Below are 14349 nucleotides of genomic sequence, written 5' to 3' on the forward strand. Positions count from 1 at the left end.
CTAGAGACACATTTAAAAACACAGGATATCCATGTTCTTAAGCGTCCCCAATTTGGGGAGATTGTGACGCATTCAAGCTCATTTTCAAAGCACTTAGCCTCCCAAAGTTCCATAGAAACCTATGGAACTTAGCCTCCCAAAGTGCTTTGAAAATATGCCCAATTGAGTGCCATGGGGTGCTGCCAGGGAGGGATTGCTATTCTTTTAAGAGAGGGTTTGGATTTGTTCTTCAAGTGGTCTTTAAACACCCAGGAGGGCAGTGTTTAGCTGTTTGAGGGGAGAAAACTGACTCTTGTTAATATCTATGCACTCAATTCAGGGTAGTCTGACCTTTTTGTTCTATTAAGGCTGACCTACAGGCTTTCATGAGGGGCAATGTGATTTTGGGGGCTGATTTTAATATAGCCCCAGACGCCCGATTGGATCACTCAGTGTGTGTGGAGGGGGGGGGGGGGGGGGGGAGTATAGTAGGTGGCAAGAAAAGCCTTGAGGGATGGAGGTTGGAGTTGTTAGATGGGTGGCGGCTGATGCACAGGACTAGAGGGACTATACCTTTTTTTTCTCATGCACAGCAAATATATACTATGATTGATGGTTTGTGGATACATAGGAACATGTGGAGTAGGCTTAGGGACTCGAGTACTGAGGCCCATCCAGATTTCTGACAGTGCCACGGTGTGGTTGACGTTCTGTGGGTTGGGGGGGGGGGGCTTTTGGAGATTGAACAAATCTTTGTTAGGGGATGCTCAGGTTTGTTCTGACGTTCAGGACAATATCCAGAATTTTATGCAGGAAAATGATACAGAAGTGAGGGGCAGAGTATTATGGGATTCTTTGAAAGCAATTATAAAGTTCTGATTAAGTGGGGTACGTGGAATCAGAGGGCTAGGGAGGCGGAAATGCATTATTTGAGACAAAGGCTATTAGAGCTGGAATGGAGGCATAAGTCTGATTTAAGGGCTCATCTGTTGGTGGAGTTACAACAGGTGAGGGCTCGGTTGCACGCTTTGCAGGTTCAGGCGGTCAATTTTTTGAGTTTGGGGACCAGATTAGCTAGGTATCTAAGGGCTAAGCGGGTGGATTCGAATATATAAAAAATTAGGGGAAAGGCAGGCAATTAGTGTTATACAGATCGAGATATTCAAGAGGCATTTTTAAACTGTTATCAGAAATTGTATCAAAGGGACAATTCTGCTGGGCATAATGAAATTTGGGATTATTTGGAACGGCTGCAGCTTCCACGGTTGTCAGGTGAGGATCGGTGGAGACTAGATGAACCCATCAGAGCGGGGGAGATTCAGGTGGTTATTTGACAGCTTAAGCAGGGGAAGGCTCCCAGTTTGGACAGGTATTCTGGATTATTCTATAAGACCTTTGTGGATGAACTGAGTGAGATATTAGAGAGGTTGGGAAACTGGGTCTTGATGGGCGGGGCTTTACCTACTGCTGTTGAAGCTAGGGAAGGATCCAACGTCTTGTGGATCCTATAGACCCATCTCGTTGTTAAATGTGGATCTTAGCAAAAACTCTAGCTCTCCAGCTGGCGTGGGTTATGCTGGGTCTGGTACATGTTGATCAGTCGGCAGATGGGGGATAATGTCAGGCGTACATTGCATGTGCTTTTCCCAGCGAACCGGGAAAAGACGGCGCTATTGGCCATAGATGTGGAGAAAGCTTTTTATCGGGTAACCCGGGCTTTTCTCTGGGTGGTTTTACAGCAGTTTGATGTTGGCTGTAATTTTTGTGCATGGGAACTTGTCTTTTTATACGAACCCGGTGGCTTGTATTTGGGTTAATCATGCCTATACGGGTTTTTTTCTCATGGAACAGAGGACATGGCAAGGTTGCCCTATGTCTCCTTTTCACTTTTTTTGATCAAACCCTTTTCAGCCTGTGTTTGTGCTCATCCCGATTTTCTTGGCATTCATGTGGAGTTGGCGGAGCACCGCATTGCACTTTTTGCTGATAATGTCCTGCGCTACCTATGGGAACCTAGACTCTTCTTGCCGATTGTTCTTCAGGTTTTTTCTGGTCTTTAGGAAGTTAGCAGATTTTAAGGTCAATATAGATAAATCCGAACTTCTAGGAGTCACGTTATCTTGCAGTGAGGAAGAAGGGTTGGTTCAGGTATTCCCATTTCAAATGATCAAGGGGGATATTTGGGTATTCGTATACCTAGGGATCTCTTGCGGTTATATGATATCAATTATTCCAAGATGGTGCACCGGATTAGGGTTGATATAGAGCATGGGGGTGAGGGGTTTTTTGGCTCTCTTGGTGGGGTAAAATTTCTGTTATAAAGATGAATTTCTGAAACAGACTGGGGGGCGTTTCCAAGATGGCGGATTAGACTTGATGGTGGTCAGAGCGTGTTTGAAATCCTTTCGTCTTACCTGAATCCCAGAACGGTGATTGCTTCTGAAAAAATGCCACACACTAAAAGAAAGGGCGTTGTGAAAAGCATACCGCCGGCAGCTCTAGGTACAACGTAGATTCAAACAACCCTGGACCGATACGCCACAAGCACCCCACGTTTGACCGGCGAGAGCGTACCCGCAGTGTGGGCAGGTGAAGGAGCATTTAGCCCACAGGGTTTGGAAACATCGTTGTCCTTGCCGGAAGTGAATCCACCGCCGTGCCCCGCTGTAGCCTGGGCGTGTTTGGAGACCCAGGAGCACTCTGAAGTCGTTACTCCAGGTTCTCCTGTCAGCGGTGACACCCCCAGGGAAGCGGGAGGTAACAGCAAGGGAGAAGTTGTAACTCCACCGGCGCCAACACTAGAATCTATTTGGTCCGCGATTCAGTCCTTAACATCTATAGTCTCGCAAACTGCCCAGGAGACGACGTCAATAGTGAGTAAATTGGATTTGCTAACAAATGCGTTCGAGACATTGAAACAGGAATCTGTATTAAATAAAACACGGGTTCAACAGGACATTTCTTCTTTGACTAAAAAAACAGACTCATTGATTAAAGATAAAATAATAATCCATCAAAAATTGGAGAATTTTGAAAATTATAATAGACGCTTGAACCTACGGATTCTTAATTTTCCCCATTCTTCAGAAATAAATGCAACTGAGATGTTCAAAAAGTACCTAATTGAAAACCTATCTGTCTCTCCAAACTTAATACCTCCTATTAATAAAATATTCTATATACCTATTCCTAAAAAGAGAACAGATGGGAATCAAGAATTTCAGGATTTGACTGATTTTTTGGAAAACTCCAATGATGGGATATTTGAGAGGCGAACTCTTCTTGTCTCAATGGTTTTCGAACAAGATGTGAACATGATTAAAAAACTTTACTTTCGTAATCTTGCAAAACCATTTTATGGTGGAAAAACTTTGGATTTTTCCCGACGTCGCAAAGATCACCCAGGAAAGACGTCGGTCTTTCCTGGCAATGAGAGATGAAGTTAAGGCTTTAGGGGCCAGTTTTATACTGTCCTATCCTTGTAAATGTCAGTTAAAATACTTGGATAACAAATATAACTTTTTTTGATCCTGGACACTTGAGGAGTTTTATAGATATGAATAAAGTAAACAGATAGATCTGGTGCTAATTTAAGACCTGGTAATTCACAATGTGTGTGTTTGATGGGGTGATCCAGGCCATATTCTTGTTAAAAATTTCTTTTGACTTAACTCCTTTTAAATTTCCAGCCCCCTTGTCTTAATTTTGTGGTCTAAGAAAGAAACTTAATTGAAATGGTGAACTGGATTAGGAACTGGTTGACGGACAGAAGCCAGAGGGTGGTGGTGAATGGAATTCGCTCGGAGGAGGGAAAGGTGAGTAGTGGTGTGCCTCAAGGATCGGTGCTGGGACCGATTCTGTTCAATATATTTGTGAGTGACATTGCCGAAGGGTTAGAAGGTAAAGTTTGCCTATTTGCGGATGATACAAAGATCTGTAACAGAGTGGACACCCGGGAGGGAGTGGAAAACATGAAAAAGGATCTGAGGAAGCTAGAAGAATGGTCTTAAGGTTTGGCAATTAAAATTCAATGCGAAGAAATGCAAAGTGATGCACTTAGGGAATAGAAATCCTAGGGAGACGTATGTGTTAGGCGGGGAGAATCTGATAGGTACGGACGGGGAGAGAGATCTTGGGGTGATAGTATCTGAGGATCTGAAGGCGACAAAACAGTGTGACAAGGCAGTGGCTGTAGCTAGAAGGTTGTTAGGCTGTATAGAGAGAGGTGTGACCAGCAGAAGAAAGGAGGTGTTGATGCCCCTGTATAAGTCGTTGGTGAGGCCCCACCTAGAGTATTGTGTTCAGTTTTGGAGGCCGTACCTTGCGAAGGATGTAAAAAGAATTGAAGCGGTGCAAAAAAAAAGCTACGAAAATGGTAAGGGATTTGCGTTACAAGACGTATGAGCAGAGACTTGATGACCTGAACATGTATACTCTGGAAGAAAGGAGAAACAGGGGTGATATGATACAGACGTTCAAATATTTGAAAAGTATTAATCCGCAAATGAACCTTTTCCGGAGGTGCGAAGGCGGTAGAACGAGAGGACATGAAATGAGATTGAAGGGGGGCAGACTCAAGAAAAATGTCAGGAAGTATTTTTTCACGGAGAGAGTAGTGGATGCTTGGCATGCCCTCCCGCAGGAGGTGGTGGAAATGAAAACGGTAACAGAATTCAAACACTCGTGGGATAAAAATAAAGAAATCCTGTTCAGAAGGAATGGATCCTCAGGAGCTTAGCCGAGATTGGGTGGGAGAGCTGGTGGCGGGAGGCGGGGATAGTGCTGGGCAGACTTATATGGTCTGTGCCAGAGCCGGTGGTGGGAGGCGGGGCTGGTGGTTGGGAGGCGGGGATAGTGCTGGGCAGACTTACACGGTCTGTGCCCTGAAAAGGACAGGTACAAATCAAGGTAAGGTATACACAAAAAGTAGCACATATGAGTTTATCTTGTAGGGCAGACTGGATGGACCATGCAGGTCTTTTTCTGCCGTCATTTCATTTACTATGAAATGGGGGACTATATATTGAAGTAGAATTTTTCTTTTTCTGTTTTTCCTAAACAAGATGTAATGTTTTTGTTATGTTTAACCCTAGAACGCATGACGTTAAAAATATACATATTAACGTCATGGGGGCCTTTTAGGCCCCCATGCACATAATGTAGAAAAACACACTTAAATAACTTTCACAAGTTTATTTCAAAATTGCTCAATAAAATATGAAAAGTGGACAACATTTTAATTATAATTTTTCACAGAAAACACCAAAAAATCTTTTTTTTTCCCAAATTTCACGCAAAGACATGAAAACACACAAAAATGCATAGAAATCTATAGCAAACTAGCTGCAGCTACATTTTTATTCTAACTTTCTTTTCTATTATATTAGTCTTCCAAACAATTCTGACATGTTATTTTTTCAGAAGAGTGTTCTTTGCAAACAGTTTCCTTACAAGTGGAACAATATCGCTCAGTTTTCCTCTCTATGTTTCTTGGACACATGAAACAACGCTTTCGTTTTCTTTCTCCTGGCTCTGGAGTAATCTGAAACTGTACGCCACACCGTTTCATTGCTTCTTTAGTTTTCTTTGGCAAGCATTTCAAGTCGCTTCGCTCTATCATGTGAGGTATTACAAGTTCATGACAAAGGTCCTTCAAGAATAAGTGTCTCCTGTCCTTCCTCTGTGCATGAAATTCAGGATGAGTTTCTGTATAAATAATGAATGAATTTAGGGCTGCTACATCAAGCATATTTGAAAATAGTACTACAGGCCATCGTTTTGTTTGCCTCTTACACGAAAATTCTCCCACCATCTCATCCATTTTATCTACACCTCCTTTTGTTGCATTGTAATGCAGGATGATTTCTGGTTTCAATTTTTGGTTATTGCTGTCAACACTGCAATCGTGATGCATGGTATTGAGTAAAATTACAGATTTCTCCTTCTTTGCCTTGTAAGATACCAAAGTCGCTTTGTTATTGAATCCAAAGACACTCTCATAAAGTGCTCGCTGACGATTGTGTTTGAGTGCTGCTGGAATTTCTCGTCTGTTTTGCTTTATAGTACCAACAAGTGTAATAGCTTTTGCAAGCAGAAAATTGCCTAGTTCAACATTGGTGAAATAATTGTCCATGGTGATGTTTCTACCTGAATTGAATATTGGAACAGCAAGAGTTTTGACTATTTCAGACCCCAGATCCTTCTGTACTGGTGCACCAACCTCTTTGCCACAGTAGATTACGCCATTTATGCCATAATAATTTGCAGAATCACACATCCAGAAGATTTTTATACCATACTTGGCTGGCTTGCTGGGCATGTATTGTATGAATTTGCAGCGTCCTCTGAACGGTACAAGTTGCTCATCTACAGTAACATTAGTACTAGGATTGTAAAGTTTTGTGCAATTTTTGATAAATATGTTCCAGATATAACTGATAGGGGCTAATTTGTCTGTTTCAAACCTCGCTGCACGAGTTTACTTATCATCAAAGCGAATGATCCTTCTAATTTCCTCATATCTGCCCACTGACATTGTCGCCTTATAGTGTGGATCAGAAAGTGGGTCCAGAAATAATTCTCGTATTGGGACATCATACAATTTTTGACTCCCTGCCAGCAGGAAAAGTCCAATATATGCATAAAGTTCCTCTTTTGAGATATTTTTCCAGGACTTATTTTTTGCTGAAGCGATACGTCTTCCTTCTAGGTTTGAACATAATAGGACCTCTTCTGCAATATTGTCAGAAAAATAAGTACAGAATACATCTTTAGGGGTAAAGTAACTGGGACTTCCCACAGCTCCTTGAGCCTGTCTCACAATATTGTGTATTGGAGTATGTCCGACTAATGTAGGATTACTGTCCCAAAAAACATTTGTTTTGGATGTTCTACTTATCACTTCTTGAGGATCCACTAGATTCACTTCTTCATCATCAGAAGAATCACTGGATGAGGATGTTTGATTAGCTGGTGGCAGATATTCTTCATCAGACAAAGATAGTTCACTTTCATCATCGCTTTGAAACATAATCGCTTCAATCTCTTGGTCAGTCAGACACTTGGAGGAAGACTGTGCCATTGCTGACTAGATGTTAGAAAATGAAACAGATTTCCTCTCAACAGCTTATCTTATCACAGGTCCTTCAGCAATTAGCTCACAGTGTATACTGTCCTCAGTGTTCAGAGGACCTGAGGTGATGTCATGGCCTTATCACTCCCTCCAAAAATCACATGACATCCTCACATGTTATTATCCACACCCTGGCCCCTCCACCAGCATTACTGAGTACAAATAAAGTAACTTGAGACACAAACACTTCTGAGAACATGATAAAAACAGCGGGGGCCTAAAAGGCCCCCAATTCGTACAGATGTAGTTTTCACCAAACAAGCATTGTTACACCATAATGCCTATGAAAAAAAATTATATGAACAACTGGATATTATCAACAATGACATATTTGAGTAATACCTTGAGTTTCAAAATTCTAACTAAAGTAATTTTGCAGATAATAGCAAAAATGTAAGCATGGGGGCCTAAAAGGCCCCCAATATGCGTTCTAGGGTTAAAAATGTATTAAAAAAAAAAAAAAAAAGATGAATGTCTTACCTAGATTGTTATTTTTATTCCAGACTCTCCCAGTTCCTGACCCTAGAGGAGTCCTTGAAAAATTGCACTTTTGTGTTTTTCCATTTTATTTGGGGTGGGAAGTCCCTGAGACTAGCTAAACAGGCTCTGTGTGTGTGTGTGTGGGGGGGGGGGGGGGGGGGGGGCGTGGGAGCTGGGGAGTTTTGCAGTGCCTAACCTTTACTGGTACTATATTGCAGCGCAACTTCGATTGATATTAGATTGGTCAATAGGTGCCTCAAAGCCAGTGGTAACAGCTAGAGCAATTTTTCATGGGCACAGTGCCTCTCCAATGTGTTTTGTGGGCCTTTGAGGTGATTTCCCATGGGGGGGGGGGACCCATATTTGGACATTTTTTAGAGTTGTGGAGGGAAGTTCAGAGGAGATGTGGGAGGGGAAGGAGAGTATCTACATTGGCTTCTTTGAGGGGGGCAGTTTGCAGCAGGGCAGTCCAGAGAAGCGTTCCTGAAGTGGGAACGGGCAGGGGCGGTTACTTTCAGAGACCTATTAACTAAGGGGAGAGGTACTCCTTTCTGTTAGTTATAGGAACACTATGGATTTCCCTTGGGAGATTTTCTGCCCCATATGCAAAAACAACATTTTATGGCATCACAGGGGTGGTTTCGGAAGGACCCGGTGGAAGTTGAATTTTTTGAGAACTTATGGCTCTTGTTAGAGTGATCTGTAGATTTCTACATGGGTCGAACATAGTTAAATATAAGTATATGCTACATTGGGAGATGGATTTGGGCAGGGGTTCTCAGATGGGGAATGGGCTACTATATGTGTTGAGGTTAAGCATGCTTCGTATATGTGTTGGTACAAGAAAATGCATATGAAGTTTTGACCAGCTGGTACTATATCCCTTAGCGCCTAAAGTGTATGTTTCCTCATGTGTCTGATCGGTGTTGGTGCTGTTGGGAGAGGGTTGGGACTTTTTTTTACATATTTGATAGGACTGCGAACCCATCCATTGGTTCTGGAGGGAGGTGGTGCAACTGTTATCTGGGGCTTTGGGAGAAGATCCTCCTCAGGGATGCTTATTGGATTTGCGTAATGTTTGCACTATCTGCTGTAAATGTAAATTATTGTGGATGGGATGCCTTATTGCACTCCATTGGAAGAGTTCCGCTGTACCTACAGTTGATGAGTGGACAAATTGCATACAGACTCTGAACACACTCGAGATTCTTACAGAGAGGAGGAAAAGCATTTATGTGCTATGTCGGATGGACTGGGCTTACATTTGGGACTGGCTGGAGGCTTGAGGGTTATGGGCTGGGGGGGGTGTTATTTAGGGGGTAGTTAGTCGGGTGTTCTGAAGGAACCACTGGGCACCCTTAAGAGTCTGTTGTCGAGATGCTACGGGGGGGGGGGGGGATGGGCTGGGGGTAGTGCTGCTGTGGAGATTTTATCCTTTGTAGTGGTGTTTTTGGGGGTGCTGTTATTGTAATACTTAGGCTTTGCGGTGTTGTATGTTGTTGTTCACTTTTATTCTATATACTTTAATAAACATTTATTGATACAAAAAAAAGCTGTGCATAAAGAGTTGCATAGACATCAATGTACCCCCCAATATTGAACAAACCTCTTGTCTGTGCCAGGGAGAGGTAATTTCCATTAGGTTTAGCACTCCCAATAATTTTTTAAAAATTGGCTTCTATGGTCTACCTGAATTTTCAGCAGAATTGTCCCGTTGCTGAAAGTCTGAAGATCACCTGGTCAGCAGGAGATAACTGGGTAGGAGCAGAACATTGGCCCCAAAACTGACTACAGTGAAAAGACCAGAAAAAAAAAAAAGGGTTTTTGAAAATTGCACAGGTCAACCCTTTACTACCCTCAACCTCAGTCACTGAATGAAGACAGTCTAGCTGCTGCTTCCTGGTTGGCAGAAATAGTCTTTCTAGAGCAGGGCCAGCTGCACTGAATAGTGCAGAGCTGCAGTTTTAGCCCACAAATGGAGCTGTCAACTGCAGATACTGCTTTTTCCTTAACAGTTCTGCCTTTGAACTTTTGACCCTTCTCTTGAGAGCCAGATAGCAATTATTCCAGCTCAGTTTTTTTTTTCAATTGTATCTGTCATTACAAAGCATTCTAGAATTTGTGGTCTAGTTGTCTGTTTGTAACCTCTCCCTGTCTCATCCATTTCAGGTGTATCAACTGCTCCTGGTGCTCCTCCAGCACCTCCAGGGCCTCCGCCTCCTCCAGGTCCACCCCCGCCACCTGGGCCTCCACCCCTTGCTGGGGGCCCACCACCTGCTCCACCTCTTCCCGCACCACAGAGCACTGGAGGGGGAGGGGCCCCCACAGGTCTAGCTGCTGCTCTTGCAGGAGCAAAACTCAGGAAGGTTGCCAAGGTGAGTCATGTTGCACCTATTCTTTTAGTATCCCTCCTAAATAGTCATGTAGGAACAAAAGAACTGCTATACTGGTCTGGCCAAAGGTCCATCTAGCCCAGCATCCTGTTTCCAACAGTGGTGGATCAGGCAGGATCCTAACAAATAGCAAAATTCTATACTGCCTGATTTGAGATAGATAACAAATGGATTTCCCCATGTTCAGCTTATTAATACACTGTTTATGGATATTTTCTCTAGGAGCTAGTCCAAACATTTTTCAAGCACAGTAATGCTAAGTGCTTTGATCACATCATCTGGCAACAAGTACTAGGACTTAACTGTGTGTTGAGTGAAAAAATATTTTTCCTATTTGTTTTAAAATATTACTTTATACTTTTTGAAAAAGTAAACAATTGATTCACACATACCTATTCCACTCCATTCAGGATTTTATAGTCCTCTTATATCTCCCTTCAAGTTGTGTCTTCTCCAAGTGGAAAGTCATAAGTACATAAGTAATGCCACACTGGGAAAAGACCAAAGGTCCATCGAGCCCAGCATCCCGTCCACGACAGCGGCCAATCCAGGCCAAGGGCACCTGGCGAGCTTCCCAAACGTTTACTCTTCCAAAAGTACACAGGGACACGAAATGAATAACTAAGTAGTACATTTAGAATAAATAGGAGAAAGTTATTTCTCCACTCAACACATAATCAAGCTCTAGAACTCGCTGCCATTAGTCATTCCTCGTATGAGATTTATTCCATTCCCTTGATTATTTTGGTTTCCCTTCTTTCTAGTTCCACTGAATCTTTGGACACCAGAATTTCACACAATACAAAAGGTTCAGTCTCACCTTTCTCAATAATTCCTAACATTGTTTGCTTTTTTGGCTGTCACCACACACTGGTCAGAAGATTTTCAACATATTGTCCATAGTAACACCTAGATAATTTTCCTCCTAATATGACGACTAGCATTGTGTAGCTATAATTAAGTTATTCTTCTCAATGTGCATCGCTTTACAGTTGTCCACAGTAACTTGGACAGCTTTGCTGCCCCTAGTGATTAATTTAGATTTAGATTTATTACTTGTATTATCCAAATCTGAGCTGATTTGGAATTCAGATTGATGAGTTAGTTTCCTGTCCAAATGGGATCACAATCTAGGTTGCACCTGAGGTTGTGGAGGTTGCAGTGCCTTGCCCAAGGTCACAGTGAGGGGAATTTTCAAAGGAAAGTCCAAGTCAGAATCGGGACGTCTTGCTTATAACATCGAAAAAAAATCCATCTCGCAGTCGTTTTCGAACAGGAAGAACATCGGGATTTCCTGTTCGAAAATACATGAGAAGAACATTCTTGCACTGAAAACATCTAACATGAATAGCCATTTTCCAATGCAAAATGTCCAAAATATGAATGGCAAAAAGTTAGGCACAAAAACATCTTGTCAGACATCGTTAATACAAAAATGGCCACAAAGACGTCTCTGTAGAGCAGAGGATGTGCCTAGAGGTCAGTGCAGTGGACTGTAAACAACAGACCCAGGTACAAATCCCACCTTAATTTTGTTATGTTATTGTGAGCTCTCCAGAAACAGATAAAAGCCTACTGTACCTAAAAGTACACCACTACAATAGCCATCATGTTTGCAGGTGTCTTATAAATTCAGGCACAGTAGGTGTTTCTGTGTTCCAGGAGGGCTCACATATTTGCACAAAACTAAGAGTGAAAGTGGGAGTTACATCTGGGTCCTGTTGTTCAAAGTCCAGTGCATTGTCCATAAGAATAGCCATAATGGATCAGACCAATGGTCCATCTAGCCCAATATCCTGTTTCCACAGTGGCCAATCCAGGCCACAAATACCTGGCAGAAACCCAGATAGTAGCAACATTTCATGCTACCAATGCCAGAGCAAGCAGTGTTTCTCCATATCTGTTTCAATAGCAGACTATGGACTTTTCCTCCAGGAACTTGTCCAAACCTTATTTTTTTTTAAACTTATAAATGTTTATTAAAACAACATCTCAAACACAACATCAAGCCACTGGCTCTAAACACATTACAACTTATCATTTTTTAAACATTTTCCTTTTAACCCTTTTATCCCCCCTGTTCCCCCCGTCCCCACTATTCCCTCTGCACCTTATTCCCCCAACAGTCCGAATCCCCCCTACTCTTTATTTCCCCCACCCTTTGTCCCTTCAATGTCTGCTAGATGTGACCATTCTGGTGCCTCCGGATTATATCTCCCCTTGCACTTATCTGTCAAATTTTCCAATTCTATGATGGTTCTAAATTTCTACGACCAATTACATATTGTTGGTCCTGTTGTCTTCTTCCAATGCATCGCTATAGTGGTTTTTGCTGCGGCTAACCCCATTCTTTTGAATCTCTGTTGCCATCTCTTTCCTCTCTGGTTCCCCCACCCCAGGAGGCACCATTTAGGATCGCATGGAAATGTACTTTCTAAACCCTTTGACAACCTGTCCGTTATGTATTTCCAATAAGGTTGAATCACACTGTACTCCCACCAGATATGGAAAAATGTTCCCGTCTCCCTTCCACATCTCCAGCGTCCATCAGAAGCCCCGGGGAACATTTTTTTATTCTATCCGGTGTATAATACCATCTGCTCAATACTTTATATGCATTTTCTTTAATTAACACACACATCGAGGCCTTCTTGACTTCTAAACATACCCTCCTTCATTCAGCCTCAGTGACTCCCTGATTCAAATCCTTTTCCCATGCCTCCATATACTACATTTTCATAAATCTCTGACCCCTTAGGTGTTCATATATCCTTGAGATTCCTTTCCCCCACTGATCTATTTCCCCCCATACTTTTTCAAACTCCTCATGTTCCTTAGGATCCTCCCTGGCCCATTTCTCTGTAATAATGAAATGTTTGACCTGCGTGTATGCATAGGAATCGGACTCGGGTATCCCATACATTTCCTGTAGTTCCCCGAATGTCCTTATTCGTCCCTCGTCCAGGAATTCATGGAACTGTATTCGCCCTTTTTGAAACCATGTTTGAAACACTTTACTTTCCCTTTCCCCCCGGGAACCCTGGTTCCTGTGTGAGCCATGCATATGTAGATCTATTCCCTGTCCCCCTCACCTTCCTTTTCAGCCTTCCCCACACCGTTAGGAGATATGATACAAAAGGGTTCAACGTTAGGCCCCTATATTTCTGCTCTGGGATTGAGGCCCACAGCAGACCATCTAACCTTCCTTCCCTTACAAAAATTTGTTCTAGCCTGGTTACTGGAGATAAGTCTACTTTGTTCCACTCTGCTATCTGTTTTAGCTGTGCCGCCCAATAATACCACTGCACATTTGGCATTCCTCTCCCCCCCCCCCTTCGACCTTCCACCACATAATTTTTTTGACAACCTTGCCAGTCTGCCCACCCACACAAAGGTCCCTACGTCTGACTGCAACTTTAATATTTCCCTTCTGGGGACTAATATTGGTAGTGTTTGGAATAAGAAGAGAAGTCTGGGCAGGATGTTCATTTTTACTACTGCTGTTCTCCCCCACCATGATAACCAATTATTCTTCCATTTATTCAAGTCCCTTCTCACTTCTCTGAGGAGAGGTGTATAGTTTAAGGAGCAGAGATTATCCAGATCTTTTGGTATTATGATACCCAAATACCGGAAGCTGTGGTCCGTCATTTTAAAGGGGAAGGCCTGTTTCAACTGTTCCAACTCTACCTCTGTGTTAGTAATTCCCATCATCTCAGATTTATCATAATACACTAAAAACCTCGCAACTTTTCCATATAAGTCTAATTCTCTTGTGATAATAGGCAGCGTCAATATTGTTTGGGAAACATAAAAAAGGATGTCATCAGCAAACAAGGCTATTTTGTGTTCGTGACCCCCCAATCTAACTCCTCTAATGTCTCTGAGAGTTCTTATTCTCAGTGCCAGGGGTTCAATAGAAATAGCAAATAACAGAGGGGAGAGCGGACAGCCCTGTCTCGTTCCCCTGAATAACCTCCATTAACCTTTATTCTAGCTACTTGGAGTGTATACATGCCCTTCACCCAGTCTGTGAATGCACCCCCCATTCCCATAGCCCTCATCACTTCCCACAGGTATTCCCACTCTGTCAAATGCTTTCGCCGCATCCACCGCCAGCAGTGTCAGTGAGTCCCCCCTTCTCTGTGCCCCCATGTGATGTTCAAAGTGCGGTAAATATTGTCTGCCACATGTCTATTGGCTATGAACCCTGATTGGTCCTCATGGATACGATGGGGCATTACTCTCCCCAAGCGATCCGCCATAACCTTAGCTAGAATTTTTACATCAATATTCAGCAGGGATATCGGTCTGTATGATCCGCACACTGCTGGATCTCTCCCTGGTTTTAGAAGGACCGATATC

The 14349-nt window shown here is 42.8% G+C and overlaps 1 protein-coding gene across 2 annotated transcripts in view; it reads left to right on the forward strand.

Moving 5' to 3' along the window:
- VASP (vasodilator stimulated phosphoprotein) overlaps nt 1-14349 on the forward strand; it is a 183422-nt gene that overhangs the window by 121623 nt on the left and 47450 nt on the right. For both annotated transcript variants that reach the window (XM_030220022.1, XM_030220023.1), the window contains exon 6: nt 9761-9966. In XM_030220022.1, the coding sequence (XP_030075882.1) occupies nt 9761-9966 (206 nt within the window). The remainder of the gene's footprint in view (nt 1-9760; nt 9967-14349) is intronic.

Source organism: Microcaecilia unicolor, chromosome 11, assembly GCF_901765095.1.
Source record: "Microcaecilia unicolor chromosome 11, aMicUni1.1, whole genome shotgun sequence".
Classification (NCBI taxonomy): Eukaryota; Metazoa; Chordata; class Amphibia; order Gymnophiona; family Siphonopidae; genus Microcaecilia; species Microcaecilia unicolor.